General features: G+C 46.5%; 1 protein-coding gene across 4 annotated transcripts; it reads right to left on the bottom strand.

Annotated features, from left to right (window-relative positions):
- On the bottom strand, positions 21 to 17,382 carry C20H1orf167 (chromosome 20 C1orf167 homolog). 4 transcript variants are annotated; one of them, XM_021417656.1, is made up of 21 exons: positions 16,982 to 17,382; positions 11,967 to 13,781; positions 11,428 to 11,471; positions 10,715 to 10,889; positions 10,426 to 10,601; positions 9,875 to 9,972; positions 9,328 to 9,514; positions 8,886 to 9,067; positions 8,173 to 8,350; positions 7,785 to 8,007; positions 7,051 to 7,232; positions 6,799 to 6,895; positions 6,257 to 6,399; positions 5,548 to 5,756; positions 5,038 to 5,182; positions 3,408 to 3,678; positions 2,735 to 2,843; positions 2,261 to 2,492; positions 2,029 to 2,164; positions 1,421 to 1,531; positions 21 to 413 (listed from the first exon to the last, which is right to left on the bottom strand). In XM_021417656.1, the coding sequence occupies exons 2-21, from the start codon at positions 13,338 to 13,340 to the stop codon at positions 354 to 356; spliced, it is 4,332 nt and encodes a 1,443-aa protein (XP_021273331.1). In that variant the 5' UTR covers positions 13,341 to 13,781; positions 16,982 to 17,382; the 3' UTR covers positions 21 to 353. The 4 variants fall into 4 exon arrangements, with proteins under 4 accessions (XP_021273331.1, XP_021273332.1, XP_021273330.1 ...); XM_021417657.1 differs by having other exon boundaries at positions 9,328 to 9,511; positions 11,967 to 17,382; XM_021417655.1 differs by having other exon boundaries at positions 11,967 to 17,382.

A 17,521-nucleotide genomic window follows, 5' to 3' on the forward strand; every position in this document is an offset into this window, starting at 1 on the left:
ATGAATAAAGGGAGATCCTATAAAGTATTTTTTGACTTTTAATCAGAACTCCAACAAAATCAGGCTCTAGCAGAAAATGGAACGCAACCTCACAACAAAAGCGATTAAGTAAGTTCTCAAGTTTGTGGCAGCAGGGAGGCAGAATATCAGTCCTTCACATAAGACCTTTCTCTAGGTACCATCTCTCTGTGGTTGTGCTTTGGCTATCACCATGCTTCGGGCCTGCAGCACTGCTTTTATCACACGGGTAGATCATTCACCGCTTCCGTGATTGCAAGAGACCAGCTCTTCGCTGTGACAGCCAGCTGTATCCTCCACTCCTGAAATGAGCAGCTGCAGGCAGGCCCCACCATTCAGCAGTGTCCTTTGTCCTTGAGCTGCAACGCTGTGAGCTGACGCCACCTTCCAAAGGCCTGAAGTAGAGGGCACAAATCAGAAGCTCAGGTTACCCTTGAGGTACTGCAGCCACCCTCACAGCACCAGTGAACACGGCTAGCAACGGCCACGCCAGATGCCTCACCATTCACTTAGTGCCTTCTCCATCCTCCCTGTCTTACTGTAGCCAACGAGGGAAGTGAAGAGTACAAATCAATGCAACAACCTCCCCCCTGCCCTCTTGTTTCAGTACTTGCCCTCATCTTGTTAAAGGAGGACTTAATCCTGCATGGACCTTTAGGAGGTAGAGGAGGGAAGTGACTATTTGAGATACTGGGCTTTGCTTGCTCGTTCAAATTCATAGCAATTTGCCTGACCCTGGGTGCAAAGCCACTGCAGTCCTCCAGCAACAACATGTTTCTTCCCTAAGTGGGCTCTTGTTGATCCACAAATCCTCTGCCTCTTATCTCTGATAAAGGTTCAAAGGGGCACATATCAGGGTCTGCTGACCCAAAGCTGCGACTAACACCTAAAGATGTACCCATACAAAGCTGAAAGATATTTCCCCTTCTTCTGGGCAAGTCCCATTTCTTGATGTATTCAACTTCTCTTTTCAACAGTGCTTTGTCCAGGGAGGGAAATACAGGGAACATCAGTTGTCCCTTAGTGGTGCCTGCTGGTCTGCCACAGAGCCTGGCACCTTCCTCCTTTCAATTCCTTGGTAAAGGCACACATCCAGCCACACAGTAAGGAGAAGCTGTTTCCCACAAAATGATACAATGACATAGGTGTTTGGGGTTCAGTTTACATCCCTCTAACCACAAACTGCCATTTGCTTATTCTCTTTCTGATGTGACATTTCACAGGAACAAGGAAGCACGTGGGTCCAGACGTAGCCCTACGTTCTGTTTCACCTTCCAGGTGCCAATAAGGGATAGCCCTCCCTGGAGACTTGGCACCTTGAGCTTAGATCTAAGCTATTTAACCCTTAGGATTGTACCAGAGGATTGGGGTTCAGAGAATGAAAGCAGCCTTAAGTGCTTACCTCAGACAGTAGGCTCCTGGCTTCGACCTCCAGAAACCTCTGCACTACACAGCTCTGTAAGTATCGTCGTCTCCAAGCCTTCCAAGCCTTTTCTATCAGCCGCTGCTGGTCCTGCCAGGAAGAAAGGCAGTGCACAGATTAGATCATAGAATGGTTTGAGTTGGAAGGGACCCGTCAAGGCCACCTGGTCCAATTCCCCTGCAATGAACAGGGACATCGACAGCTTGATCACGTTGCTTAGAGCCCTGTCCAGGCTGACCTTGGGTGTCTGCAGGGATGGGACATCCACCACCTCTCTGGGCAACCTGTGTCAGTGCCTCACTGCCCTTACTGTAAAAAACTTTTTTCTTGTATCCAGTCTAAATCCCCCCTCTTTTTGTTTGAAACCATTTCATCTTGTCCTGACCAGAAGGGGAGACCAAATGACAGCTGGCATTTCAAAGAGAAAGCTGGACAAAGTAGCCACAGCAGCAGACTGGGATTTTTTGTGCACATTTGTGTGTGCTAAATCCCCAGGTCTCATCTCCTGGGATGTAGCTGAGGCTGCAGGCATAGCGGGCTTATCCACTAACACCCATCATTGACACCCTCGTGGCAGTGCCACTCACCAACACCTGTGCTAGCATCACCACCTCGCTGGCTTCTTTCCACTGGTGCCACCCCCTTGCCAGACTGCTCAGCCTCCTGGCACGCTGGCACCGGCGCAGCGTCACCGTGTGATGCCACCACCTCAGATACTTCCTCCTATAGGCAAGAAAAAGAGGAAAACAAGCTTTTGTCAGGGAGTCTTTTCCTGGTGGCAGAACAATGATGAAGCTCAGAGCCCTCCATTCTGCTTACCCAAGCCAGTTCTCATTCCACTCATCAGGGTCCACCTCTGCTTTGTTCTCCTGGATCCTGGAGTGCACAGGGACAGGTCCTACCAAATCATGTCTCTCTGGCTGTTGAGGGAACAGCAGCCTTTCACTCCTCCTTTGGCTTCTGTAGATCACCAGCCAGCGGTGAACAGCACTGGGAAAAAACCCAAGGGAGGCAGCTGGCACTGAATCTTTTTCTCTGCATCCTCTCCTTTCTATAAAAGAAAAGAGGAATCACACAGGAGCTAACAGGGGAGCTAGAGGAAGAGATTACAGTTCCAAGGGTTCTCGGTCCTTTGGATACTGAAAACAGAAGCAGTCCACAGACAAAGTTCGACTGCAGTGAGCACCTACTTCACAGAGAAACCCCAGTTATTTGGCTGGCAAACACCTCTCCTCCCATCACTCCCACTCCCCATACAGCCTCACAAAAGAAAGAGAGAGCGGGACATCTTACTTATGGACAAAGACAAAGACATCTTCTTGCTCTTCCTCGCACCTATCAGGGTACTGCGTTGCCGTGAGCACTGGGAAAAGGCAGCTGCTTTTGTCCAGTAGTTGCAGGCCTGCAAATAGAATTAGCACACCTGCAGCCAAGTCTAAACACACGCACACATACAGCACAGAAACTAGCCTTAGAGATACACTTATGTTCATATCCCTGCAGGTAGTTTAATGTGCTAGACCCCAGGCTGGAAACTGCACAGATGAGATCCCAGCAGGACTGACTCAGCCCTTCAAAATCAATCCAGCTCTTTGTGGTTTATTAGCTGTGAGCCTTTTGAAATAGTATGCACCTCTGACAGCTCTGTCTGCTCTGCAGGGACAGTGATTATCCTATCCCATCTTTGAGCAGAGAGGAAGGAGTGCTCTTGTCTCTCTGGTCAAAAATATCCCCACTCCTTAATACTGTGCTCCAGATGATTGCTGTAATCTGTGCCAGATTACGGCGATGAAGTTGTTTGCACAGTCCATAAAGAATTTCAAGGCATAAACCAAGCAGTCACCACAGTCAGGACAAGCCAAACCAGGTTTTCCTACAAGCCCTGTCAATGCAGCTCAGTACTTAGTGACCCACAAGCCAAAGGGGAGTTCTTAATCATCTCATCGGGACTCTCCTCTCTTCTTACCTGTTTCACAGTGGCCACAGACCCCAGGTGCAGGGCTTGCTGTCCCCTCGAGGCCAGTCGCCAGCGCTGACAGGCTTTAGCTTGAGAGGGTCCCTGCCACTCATGTTTTTTCTCTTCTCTCAGCAACTGCTTTTTAGCTGCCAAGAATTTCACTCTCCATTCAGCAAAACTCACTTCTAGAAGATGGTGCTCTCTGACCCTTTTAAAACAACAGAGGGCTTCCTGCTGCCTCAGTCTGCAGGCAGTGACCTGAGCCCAGATGAATAGGCACCTGAAAAACAGCACAAACACAGAAAAGTGTTCTTTATCAGCACCAAAAAGACAATGGACCAAATTCCACCTTCTGAACCTACAGTGCAGTGTTATGTGTAAGTGGTCAAAGGAGTACGACTGCTTCCCTCTGGCCATTCCAGTGTTACTGCTCTTCAAACACCCCTACAAACTGAATAAAACGTTATATTACATTTTTCCTCTGCTGACAAGAGGAAAAAAAAAAAAAGAATTATGTTAGCCTGTCTCATCTTTCTCTGTGCCAGCAGCTGATCTTCAGGATGATGCTTTGCAGAGAAAGGCTGTTTACTTGTGGGATAAGAGTAATGATACTGCTGAAATTTCCTTCAGCACAATCCCAGAAGACCCAGTTAAGTCTGCCTGCTGCAGGATCAAGCTGGATTCAAAACAGCATCTTGTTGTGAAGACGCAGATTTTCCTCTTTTTCTTGGCTGACATGGTGAGGGCCTGCTGTACACAGGATATATGGCTAGAAAAACATTATTCAAATTTTATTCAAAATTTTATTCAGCAAACAAACCAACCCTACAATGTGTACAGAAGGAGTTACAATTAACGGCACTGCAAATCTGCACCTACAATAATTCCTCCTCTAACTAGTACTCTCATGCACAGGGGGCCAGTCTCCCTGTGCAACCCCAGAAGCAAATCTGCTTTTAACTCTTGGCTCGTCCTGTTGCTCCCTCATTCCACTTGGGTTTTCATTATGCAAACTGCCCCACTGCACCATGGGACAGAGGTGTAAATATCCTCTGCCTGGCAGGCTTCTCTGAAGATCAAGAGAATCTATTGCAGGTTATCCTAGCATGAAAAATGCCCCCCTCAGAAGAAACAGGGCTCAGCCTGTACCACAGCCACGCTGCCTGGCAAGCTGATTTATTTATTGACATTAAGGTGAGAAATTAGAGGCGATCTCTCATCAAAAGAGAGCTCAGAGGGAAGATTAATGGTGGAGACACTCTACAGGAAGGAGGGACATGAAGGACTTCTCTGAAACACACTTCCTGCCAGGGTGCCACCACACAGATTGATTTGCAGAAGAAAATGCAATTGGGTGGAGTGAGCGTAGAGCCTAAGCACCACAGCTGCTAAGGTTTTACTGTGTTTCTTTTTTTGTTGCTGCTTTTTCCTCTGCAGATCTTCTCTCCTTCTCAGGCTAAGCCTGCAATTCAAAAGTAAATCTGCTAGGGACAAACCCGTGCTTCCCATGCCTTAAATGAATCCTTGGCATAAATCATCTCATTTATCAAACAGGTCTGAACACACTGGATCCACCGCTACATAAATTGCTCTTCACTCAAAGCTTCCCTTGGAAACGCTTCAAAGAAAGGAAACAAACCTGCGCAGCAGAAGACGCTCCCAGAATAAAGCAGCATTTTTCAGCTGCCTTGTTTGGCAGCGCCACGTCTGCAGGATCAATCTCTTCTTCTCCTGGCAGCTGTGCTGAGCCCATCTCTGCTGCAGCTCCCTCATGGCACACTTCCCTGGGAGAAAAGACAGCAGCTTGCTGAGGTGAGTTCTACTTCTTTTTCCCCCTCCATCACAGAGTCCACACAAGAGCAGAGAATATGCCTGCTGCAAATTGCAGTCTAGGAAATCTTAGTCTGGCCCATCATCTCTCTAGCAGCTGAAAAGACTACTCAGTTCACCCCTTCTCCAATCAGCCTCCCAGAAAGTACCTCCCATAGCATCAGTTATGCACTGCAAAACAGCAGGGCAATAAGGCTGTCACAAGCTCCTGGACTAGTGTTCACACACCTACAAGCAGAAGCAGGAGTTTCTCCAGCCCAACCATTCCCACAGTGTTCTTATACAGAGGCAAGTGCTGCTGTAGGACAGAGTAACTTACTCTGACAGTAGGAATGCCAACGCCAAAGAGCATCAGCAGTCATCTGGTGGATGTGACTCCTGAATCTCTGGTCAGCCTCCACTTTCTGGGCCAGTCTCTTCTTCCACAAGCTGAAAGCCATCTGGCAGCGATTAAATTGGTATTTAAGGGCTGCTGCTGCTTTTTGGTTCTTGTTTTCCACAGCCCAGTGTTGCCACCTGAGAAAGGCTCTGAGAAGGGCAAAGATCATTGGAGCAACTGTAGAAATAACTCAAACAGATTCATATATTTGTAACCAAAACCTTAACAATAAATATACATGAGAGGTTTTAGGAAATGCATCAGATCTGTTACCATCCTTTCTTAAGTAAATGTTGGGGTAAACCAAAGGCAGGGCAAGGTGTAAGGGAGTAAGGTGTTCTGTTCTGGCTATGCCAAGTCTTCTGTTCTCTGTAATTTCTGAATAAGTAGAGAGTAAGGTCAGTTCAGCAGATGATAGGAAGTTACTGAGGCTTGATATCAGCAGCACTGTGCTCACTCTAACTTCCGATGCAGCTCATCAAACCAGAGAGAATGGACTTTAGATATAATAATTCTGAAGCAGGAAAAAAAAAATAATGGGCTGCAAAACTTCCACTGAAGAAGGAAAAAGAGGAAGTTTCTGGAAAAGCAAGTGCAAAGCTCCTGAAATAGACAGCTTTAGGAAACTTCTGAGTTGCACAATATCTACCGAGACAGCTGAAGAAGCCTGCGGTACTGCTGGGCCTTTGCAAGTTGCTGAGTCTGAGTGGACCAGATGATAAAGTACTTCTGCAGGCAGCACTTCTCCACTTGGTGCCAGGAACTTTCCATCTCCTTCTCAGAGCTGCAGTCCTGTAATCCAGAAAAACAAAGAGGTCTCAAACTGCTGCTTGGACACAGTCACTCCCTGCAGCTCAGGCTGTTCTTGCTGCTATGACTTTTGTGGAAGTGACATCTAACTTTCTGTTGCTAACTCACACACACACCACGCATACATCTATACACAAGGGTCTGACACCCTTTTAAAATCCTAGGTGGATGGACAACTTCCAATTCATCTAGAAAGTGGATGGGAAGAGCTGCCCTGAGACATGCCTCAATCTCCCCCCAGGCCTTCTGTCTGAACACAAGAAGAGAAGAACAGTGAGATCTTCCATATGCTGATACTGAAACCCAAAGGCTCTTTCCTCATTTGGGCCATGCGAAAAGCAGTTGTACATTTACATGCATTACACCATTTTTCAGTCTTACCTCTTCCCATGTAGAGTAACTGACAAGAGGTTGGACACTACTGCCTGCACTCTGCAGGGCCAAAGACTGGAACCGACCTCCCACAAACCAATTTTCTCTGGAAGAAAAAAGTGTCAGTCAGGAAAGCAAGAGAAAGAAGAAAGTATCTGTAAGTCTGTTGTGAGATGATGGGGGGTGACTATCCTGAAAGAATGAATTTGGAGAGACAAAACAAGGTCTAGCTGCATCCCGAGGAACCAGTCTCCAGCTTACCCAGATCCAGAACTCCATGGAGGAAAGGAGGCTTGCAAGCACAGCTCTCCACCCAGCTCAGCTGGCAGCTCTGTACATTGGTGTAGTTCCAGGAAAGAACTGTTGTAGGGCAGGTATGTCACATCCTCAGCAGTCAGAACAGAGGAGCAGCTCTGCTGGCTGCTGTCACTAAAACTGTATTCCTGCACATAAGGAGAGAAAAACACGCCATGAGATACGTGTCCTCCCAGTGGGATCACTTTGCTAACAGTTCTGACCGTGTCATTTATACCTCCTTTCAGCAAGGAATCATGAAAATCCAGAATGCCTCCAAAGGAACTGTGGGCTAGCAAGGGCAGCTCTGAAAGCAGCTCTGCTTTCCTTGATGGGAAAGCAAACCATCACAGAGGCAGTGAATATGCCTGTTTGACCTTTCCTCAGTGATGGGCTTATTTGTATCTCATCCCTTCCATCCTGCAGCCACAAGCAGGAACAACGTACACAAGAGAAACATGCTAGCTCAGCAGTCCCCAGTATCATTAAATGAGGAGAGCAGAGAGAGAAGTGAGTTTACAACTTCTGATGACACAAATGCCAGGACCCTACAGCCTGAGAGCTCTTCAGGCCTAAATATGGACCACAGTTTCTTAATTACAGTACGATATTGAAGCAGAATTTATTTCCTGAAAAATCCCAACTTCAGAGCAGTTAGTATGCAGGGGGAAGAGAGAGGCCCTATACCAAAATTTCCTCACCTTTTCCAGTGAGCTTTCAGAGGCAAGAGTAGCTGGAGCACTGCTGTGGAAGCCAGAAGATGTTGAGAGTTCCTCACAAAACAGCACAGCAAGAGGCTCTTCACAGACAGCCCTGTGAGAGCACTGAGGACTTCGTTCAATCGTCTTCAGCATGAGATACTTCTGGTGCCATAATTTCAGAGCTTTTCTGAGTCTACACTCCTCCAAAGCCTGAGAGAAAGAACTGAGACAGAAGACATTGAGATAGAAATGGCTGAAGAGAGATACCAGAGGGGGACACTAGTATAGACACAATGGATAATAGATGGTCCAAGAGGTTTTTCCAGGAGGACTGGGAGTCAAGTGGTCACTACCAAACAGGGCTCCAGGAACTGGCTTTGTCACTCACTCAGCTCTGCGGTGCTCATACAGCCTCTCTTTCCACAACAGATATACTCTCTGGAGTTTCACCTTTAGGCAGAAGTCATTGAGAGAGTAGCCTGTTTTCTCAGGAAACTGTGTCACTGCTGTCCACCATGGCTGGCTGTCATCTCCTGTTGCAGTCCTGTGAGCTACCGAGCTTACAGCTGGTCATTAGCCAGTTATAGAGATTGACAAGAAACAACAGTTGTCAGAAAGCATTCATATGAAACTCAGTCCAGCCCAGCTCTCTAACAGCTTTCTTTCAGGGCTTAAGGCTTTCTCCTGGGTCTACGAAATACAGACCAAACTGCCTATAGCATCACTGACACATGCAGAACAACCAACCCTCCACCCATAGCCCATGGTATTTCTTAGTACCATGTATTGAGAACTGGAATGGGTCACCCAGAGTCCTGATGGATGCCCTGTCCCTGGAGACCCTCAAGGTCAGGCTGGATGGCTCAGAGCTCTGAGCAACCTGATCTAGCTGTAGATGTCCCCATTCATTGCAGGGGAGTTGGACTAAGATCACCCTTAGCGGTTCCTTCCAACTCAAAAGATTCTATTTATTATCTGTGCCTCTCTGTTATCAGGCTGTTTTCAGCTGTTTTTCAGGCTTCAGTTCACTGTACAAGTGGAGAAGGAATAACTTTCAGCATGTTCAAATCTTAGATTCTGCACAAGCCCCAGGCCGCTCACCATAATGCTGCCTCCATCTCAGAAGGAGGAAGTTCACCATTGCCTGCTTATTGCTTTCTCTGACCTGCAGCATCTGAAACCACTGCTGGAAGTATTTCCTCATTGATTCTACTCTGAGATGTGTCAGCTTGCTCTTGTAATACGCCTTCTGCTCAACATTCTCTTTCCATGCACTGAAGCACCTGAGAAAGACCAAAGAAAAGCAGAATACTCTGAACTACTATTCTTCTTCAGGACTTTGGCTTCCGAGTCCCTTAAATCAAATTTCTACCACCACTAAAATGAACTCGGTTTTGAGCAAGAGATATCTCCACCTTTATTAACTCCTAAAACAAAATAAAAATCTGGCTTTAAGATGGATCGTTATCTGGGTTGGCACCATCATTCCTTGGACTTCCAGAATGAACTTTTTTCACGTTAAAAATACACCTCATCAGCTTACCGGGAGACCAAGTTTCTTTGGATCTGAATTGTCAGCCTTGAAATCTTTTCCTTTTCTGAGTACCGTGACTGCCACACCTGGAAAATGTTTCGTAGCCGCTTCTTTTCTAGCAGGGCACATGCTTCCAGCAGCCTGGCTTCCTCATTGCTCAGCAGCTCCTTCTGAAGGCGCCACAGTCTGAAAGCTGCTGTGTTACAGGGCACGAACAGATTGACAGAAAGAAAAATATCTTAGAAGAACTTGAAACAGCTTAGTGTCACACAGCAATCACTCCCAGGCTGAAGTCTAGCTGTCTGAAAAAGGCACTTAAGGGAAACAGATCACACTCCTGGAGCAACAGTATCTGCTACAGCTGAATTCACACAAGAAGCAAGGCAGAAATGTATGGCCGGGCAAGCGAGCCACCCTCTACCAGTACAGATATTAGCCCAGCTATTTGCAGGATCAGTTTCTGGAAGAGTCAGGTCAACGCAACAGCTAGACACTAACCAAGAACCATGGTGAAACAGTGGCTCCTTTCAAGCTGCTCCACCGAGCATGTGCTTACCAGCTAGGCGCCTCATATCCCTTATTGCTTGAGCTCTCCAGCAGAACTCATCTCCTCTCTGCCTGCGATGAAGCTGAGTCCACAGTTCACTCTCCACCCTGAAAGTTGTAAGTATGCCTTAAAACCCATCTGTCCAGACAGACTGCTCAGTGAATCCAGAGCCTCCCTTCTTCCTAGGTAACCCTATCTTTTTGTCAGGACTTTCTCTCCTGCCTATAGCATCAACAAGCAGAATGATGGTCTTTGCTTTTGGCCATCTAGTGTCCTGCTAGAGACTGTGACACTGGAGTGAAACAATACTATTTACACCCATATTCCATATGCAGGAGATAGCTGAATTGAAGGAACAGTACAGGACAGTTCTGTCAGACACAAATCAGACTAAACTAGAAGCACATTAAAAGCTCTAAGATACTAATTATTGCAGCAGTTATCTGCAGCAATACATTCACAGACCTGGACACAAGTTTCACACACTCTGAGAAAAATCTCCCCATGTCTGTAAACCTCCACTTGTCTGAGAAACCAGTAGGAGAATCCTCTCAGCTTACCTACAAGCCTGCTCAGCTTCCTTCATGTATCCTGCTGTAAGCTGGTGCTGAGCTGAGGTTGTCATAGTTGCTAATCTTCCTATTCCAGAAAAACCCACCGATGAACTTTGGGTATAAGTACATGACTCAGACTGTGCAGCTTGTTTTTGGCTCCGTTTTGCCACAGCTTCCTTCCACTGAAGAAGAAAACACATGGTTAGAACAAACTGCAGGCAGAATATCAGCAGCAGGGTCCACATCACTGAATTTCACATAGGCACCACTTATACTGTCTCTGGCCCACCCTCACCTTGTGGAAGCTGGCAGCTAGAACAGCTGAGGCATGTCTCTGCTGGGCTACCTCCAAAGCACCAAGGGCCTTCTGAAGCTGCTGCTGCCTGGCTGCAGCCCTCTTCCAGATGACGTGGTCCCTCCAGGCATGGAAACACCTAGTTACCATTTGTCTGTCGTGTAAGTGCTGGAAACTTTGAGAGGAAAAACAAGTGAGCTCCAGATAACACATAACAATTAAACACAGCCAGGAGATGGCAATCAGACTTCAGCCATCAAACTGAAAAGAAGTATTTCAAATCATTCTCTCTGAAGAGTGAAGAACCTGCAGCCTCACACCACATTAAGATATCCATCTCACACTCTTCTAATCCACAGGTCACAAATTTCAATCCCATCTCACGAATAAGCCCTGTTCTTGATCTTCACTAACTCTGCAATGAGCGTGCTCCAATTTGCTGCACTGAAAAGTAACGTGTAGTACCAATGCTTTTCCATTGCTATAGCAACCAAGGTTGAATTTATAAGGTAGAATTTTAAAGATAAAAATATTGTTTTTTAAAATATACTCCATTCTAGACAGCCAGCTTTTGAAAACAGCTCCTAAGCCAACCATGGCAGAACACTGTATGTTAAATCCTAAAGCCAGGAAGGGTTCCTCAGCCACTTTCCTACCATTTCCCTCCCATTAACTACCAGCACTCTCTCACATAAATTCAGAGTCCTTTTTACCTTTGCTCATTCACCTTCAGAGATGAGAAGCTGTTCTCGGACACCTGAAAACAGACAGAAGACAACAGTCATTCCAATACCTTACTGTCGAAGTTTGCATGGTAAGTCATTCTGGACGGAGACCAGAACAGTCCTGCTAAGCACTGTGTACCACATTGGGTGCTTTTGCTCTGTGAATGCTTTCACACACTTCAGACATGAAAAAGCACAACAAAACTGGAATCTCAGGACCCTGCAGCTATGCAGGGTAAAAAATTGCTTAATGCTTTTGGTCTGCATGTAGATCCTGGGAATATGAACAGGTCTTTACATTCCCAAGAGCAACCAAGTGAACAAGCTGTTGTTTAAGGAAGATGCATGCAAGAAAAAGATGCAAATGTTGAGATGGAGCAGGATGAGAAGAGCTCTGACCATTCAGAGCCAGAAAAACATACAAGCATTTCCATCACTGCTGGGCTTCAACTTTGCACCTCTATTAAAAAGTAGAAACAAGCACAGTATCTGCTATTAGGGATGCTACACAGTGAGCCCACCCTCACCTCACTGGGCACAGTTTCCTGTGTCTGGCTCCTTTCTCCACAGCACTGTGGTTCTTTGGTATTCCTCTCTACAGAAGGTTCTTCAGAGGGGTCAGGATTGGCATCAGCTTCCCAGTTCCTCCAGCTGCTTTGCTGGGAGCATTTGTTTCTCCTTTCTCTTCTGTTTGCATTCACACGTTCTATGTCAGAACAGTCACCAAAGTCTTTTTCAACCTGAGTGCTGAAGGGGCTGGACTGGCTGCTGTCCACCACTGCCATCCTGCTGGCTGCTTGAGATCTACAGTCACATACCTCTTCTAGCCTTGTGCTGGACTCAGCAGGAGGTTTAGAGTTGTCGACTTCTTCAGCCTTGATGCTAAGCTGCTGTATTGGTCTAAACTCTTGATCTCCAGAAGGAGAAGTGACTCTTACACACACTTCCCTTGGAGACCCATACATGGATACGCCAACGTTCATCTGAGCCCCAGCCAACCACGTTTCCACTGACACGTGCAGACCCTCTGGGTGGTTTTTTTTCCAAGGCACAGCACATAGGGATACCCCACCAGATGTCTCTTCTGCTTTAAGAACCTTTTCATAAGAACGATTTTTTGTATGAACATAAATACCACCAGTTTCCAGAGTTGGCTTTGCCTGGGACTGGCATCTGAAATAAGCGGAGCAATTGTAGGAGGAATCTTCTTCTGTATTCACAAGCCTGCCAGAGCCTCTCCCAGCAGAGAGTCTTTCTGGACGGATGTCACCTGAAAGTTTGGTTCTCCACATGCTCGAGTCAATGTATCTGCATCTGTGAGAGACAGAGATAGGTTCAGCATGCCCAAAGTCCCTCGTCACTGCACCAAGGCTCGTGCCTTTAGCAAACGGGATGCTCCATCTCAATCTTGCCTGAGCAGCACTGGTTTTTACTCCAGCTAGCTGTTCTCCTGTGCTCAGGATAATAGGAGTTGGATCATCAGGAGCAAAGCACAAACTGCCACCAACTGGAGAAGACTTGGGCTCCAGAGGAAGGGAGCCCCGGATCCCCATGAAAGCAATTTCTTGCTTCAGCCTTCGGATTGAACAGTACAAGCCAGCAGAAATCTGTGAAGACTGCAAAAGAGGCTGAAGGGACTCCAAATTAGATGGACTGAGATCACTCGAGGTCAGGGCTGAACTACAACAAGCGTTGACACTTTCCCTTGAGCTCCTTGAAGAAGGACACAGCGCTAAGTTGTGCCTAAGAGGGCTATCTACAGCATGGAATGGCAAACGTGCATTGACCAGCGAAGGGTTCCCAGCATCCATACAAGACACAGCAGGTGGCTGCTGCTTTTCCACGGGATAGTCACTGGTCTTGTTCCTTCCTTCTAAACAGTGATGATGAGCAGTAGGCATGGAGCAGCTCCCAGCTGCTTTTGCTTTCTGGTTGTGGTGCTGAGGAAGGCCAAAATTCTCATTCCTTCTCCCTTCTAAGTGATAAGCCTCAAGGTGAGAGTGTCTCTGAGAGAGTTTCGCAGCAGGGAGCGTGGACACAGCAAGATGGGCAGTTCCGTGAACCACGTGCTTAGAGCTGAGCTGCTGCAGCTTAGAGTAGAGATTATTTTGCTGCTGGAAGCAGGAGCTGTAGAACTGAGTGGTGGTATCCCAGAGCAGCTGAAAAGGCCAGGAGAGATCAGTCTGCACCTCTCTGTGAGGTACACAGCCAGCCTCGTTCTGCTGTCTGCCTGGGAGTTACACTGAGTGCAGCAGCCTCAAGCCAGCGATGAGAAACGCCTACTCAACTTCTTGCACCCAAATACAGATCAACATTCACATCCTTCTGAAAGTTCCTTTGCTCTGAAGAAAAACAAGAAGAAATATGAACAGAGGAGCATGCATATTTCTCAACACATCTTCTCTAGTTTGCCACAGGCTTTGGGTACTTTCCTTGTAAGACTCTTTGCCTCCAATCCACCAGTCTCAATCCTGGAAGTAATATGGTCACTGTTTGCTTCCTATTGTCAGTAGATAATCATGGCTGGCAGAGCAGGAATGACTGAAGGGAAAGACTTAATTCGCAACAAAACTGCTGGAAGAGAAAGACTTTAAAAAAAAAAAAAAAAAGCACAGCTCAGAGCAACATGATTCCATCTGGAACACGATGATTATCCCCTCTTCATTGATCAGAAATCAAATTCACATCTCCTCCATGCCCATTTTCTTCAAGCAATGGTACTGCATGGACTTAAGGTACTGTTTAACTGCATGTCAGGTGGAAATTTCTTCACAGATTGCGTTACAGCCCTGCAAAGGCTCGAGGCTACGTAGGGCAGTTTCTCCTTGTCCACTCTACAGAACGGAACCGTGTTTAAACATGCAGAGAATCTACACTGTCCCCCAACTTGGAAGAATTACAACATAGATGGGAGACCTAATTTGCAGTCTAGCCCCTAAGTCAGATGGTTACACATACAGATCTCATGCAGAACAGATCCATAAGTTGTTGGTAACAGCAGTAAGTGCCATTCAAGGGGACTGTGCTTTCATTCAAATTTCAAATTTAAAAAAAAAATAATCAAATTTTAAATGCAAATGCCAATCACTCTGTCATTCCAAGCATTCTTTGCTATTCCTCTTCTAAAAACTGAAAATCATGGGTTGTAAAAGACACGCATCTAGATTGTCTTAAAGAAATAGTTAACATGGAAAGAAAGACAGCATGGCCTAGGAAATAAACGCCCACCATCCTTTTCAAACATACTCAAGTAGCAGAAGGTCTCCATTCAAATGGCATCGTTTCCAAAGTATGTAAGCCTTAGTCACCCCTGGCTGCAAGCAGCCATACAAACTCGTTCAGTAATCACCACAAAGTGGGGAGCACACTTGATTGCCAAATGGACAGTAGATCATCATGCAGTGCTGCAATTATCCTTGGGAACTGCTATTTCTGCCTTTCAAATGTCACCAAACGTACTGTTTTTATTTTTCTCAAGCCAAGTAGAAATTGGCAACCTACAGAGCAAGCAGACAAAGCACTGCTGCCTTCTTTAGGGGACCTCCCACTGCACCAAGTGTAACATCAAAATGCAGAACGCTGTTCTGTAGAAGCTCTCCTTGCATCCCAGGAACACCCAACCGAACATATCACATAGGTAAAGGGTTTTGAACTGTCAAAGGACACAGAACCATCACGCTTATCAGTGCTGGTTTGTTCCATGAACACCTGAAACTTTGGCACTGGGTTGTTGTTTTTTAGTTCAGCAGTTCTTTCTGCCAAGTACCAGATTCTCCATACACTGCCATACTTATTTTAGTTGTTGTTCTTCACCTGACATATTCCTAATTTCGGTCTCATTGAGACCTGAAAGAGAAGGCCTCCATTAAAAATCATGTTTGTTGGCCTTTCCGTAATTGCCATTCAGACCTTACTGCAGCCACTTTTAAGCAGTAGTTAATCCCACTCAAAAGGCAGTAAGATTTTATGAAGTGCCTTTTAAAATTCCCTCTAAGGCCAGAAGGCAAACCACATACATTGCAAACTGCAAAAATCCACGACCAGTGGATTCCATATGAGCTTTTATGGCAGCAAGCATTTCACACGTGCTTGCTGTTTACACTGCGTAGCACAACGCTAACGCATTACAACCTGAAATAAATCCACTTCTGCAAACAAAAATTAAGCTGATCAATGTACTTCTGTTATTGCAAGCAAAGCAAATAGCACAGCTGATGGAAAGTAAATAAAGCTCTTTCAAGTGAATGCCACTTGAGCATTATGATATCAAGGAAGATAGATAACAAACACAAGTACTGCACAGATAACTCCATTTTTCCCACCCCTGCTGACCAAGGCTCATGTTCCAGGTTGGAACCACACAATATCCAATACAAAAAGTCCAATACCACGCCACACATGCTTCCAATCATAGAACCAATAGCACCGAATGCCTTAGAAACAAGACTTCTGCCACACAGACCAAACCGCCAACACCACTGCGAGCTTGGCCTCGAGCCTCATGTTGTTGTACTCTTCCCCAAACGAAAGAGAGGGCAATCACAGCTCCAGCAGCTGAGACACTTACTCACTGGGAGAGTTTCTCGGCCTTGCCAGAACCTCGGGGGCAGGATCAGCGCCTCTTTGTCTGCTCCTCTGAAGGCAGGGGCAAACCCGTTGCTTTGTCCCAGCTCAACGCCCAACTCCGGCAGTGAGCTCACTCCAGCTGGGCTGCTGTAAGCAGCTTATCCCCTCCGATTAGCAACGCCGCCTGTCACCAGGGCTGCAGATGGCCACGGGAAAGCGGCTCTCGCCCACGGCTAATTAGAACAGCGTTCTGAAGGCAGCCCAGACGATGTGGGGTCTGGCACGGCAGGGCAGCTCAGCCACGACCTCTCATGGACGCTGCTGCACAAAGCGCCCACTCAGCACCATGGAGAGGGGACACCATTTTCTCCTCGCCCACCGGCTGCCATGTTCCCATTCCCATCATTGATGCTTTGGGTGGAAACGCAGAGCCACATGGCCCCCTGTGATGGGCCACGCACAGCTCTCAGCCCCATGCCACTGAGGGAGAGGCAGCAATGACTGGTTTTTCTTCCTCAGAAGAAAGGGGTATGGTTTTTATTGTCATCTGTCTCTGCTTTACTGCCCAGAGTTGGCATCCTTGATTCACAGCAAGCGTACCGACACCCCTGCCTTGCCTTGCTCCTCTGTGCTGCTGCCACATCTGCTGAACTCTCCACAGGAAAGCACATGGCACGTCAGCTAGATGGGCACTGATACAGATTTTGCTGTGTTTTGTTTTCCAATGGAGAATGGCTTGGAAGAGCTTCCTTAGATGTAACCATATGGTGATGCAAATACTCAGAAAGCACTGCATTCAAAACAGCCATTTTGTCTGTGGTCTACAGGTCTAGGGAAGAAAAAACTGCCTATCTTCTGAGTGTTTAAACACGTTATTCAGGGATCCATACTGTCACTGTACAGTTCTGAAGAACAGTAAAACACTAACTGAATATGTTGCTCTGCAACTTCATAAAAAACAAACAACTCTGCCTACCTAGTCTTCATCACAGGAGAGTAAACCAGATTACTGCAGCTCTACGACATCTCCCATGTGCTCATCCAAGCATAAGCAACACTGGTCCAGGCACAGCAGCAGGCCACCGTAATGCTTGTGCTGTATAGGGAATGAAGCATCTGCTGATGTTTAGAGTGACAAAACTTGAAAGAATAACGCTTGTTTTTAAAAATACAAATGGTATGCTGCTAAGGGATAGAGCAAATTTAACAGGGCTTTTGGTCACTGAAGAGTCAACACTGTGCATAAGACCCAAATTTATAGTATGCCACATTCCAGAGCTCATCACTGCAGCACAGAACTACACAAACCCACCTTTTCCTTTCCCCAGTCCTTTTTTTACTAACTTACCTTCAGTGCCCACACTTCTCCGTGCAGTACTCTCCACATGTTTGCATAAAGCTTACAACAAAGCCATCAAAGCCTTGCAGATCTTGCCCCATAGTAACTCTCCCAGTCTACAGCCCCAGATCCTCAGGAATAGCTACATTTTCAAATGAAACATGGGTGACCAGTGTA

Source organism: Numida meleagris, chromosome 20 (assembly GCF_002078875.1).
Source record: "Numida meleagris isolate 19003 breed g44 Domestic line chromosome 20, NumMel1.0, whole genome shotgun sequence".
NCBI lineage: Eukaryota > Metazoa > Chordata > Aves > Galliformes > Numididae > Numida > Numida meleagris.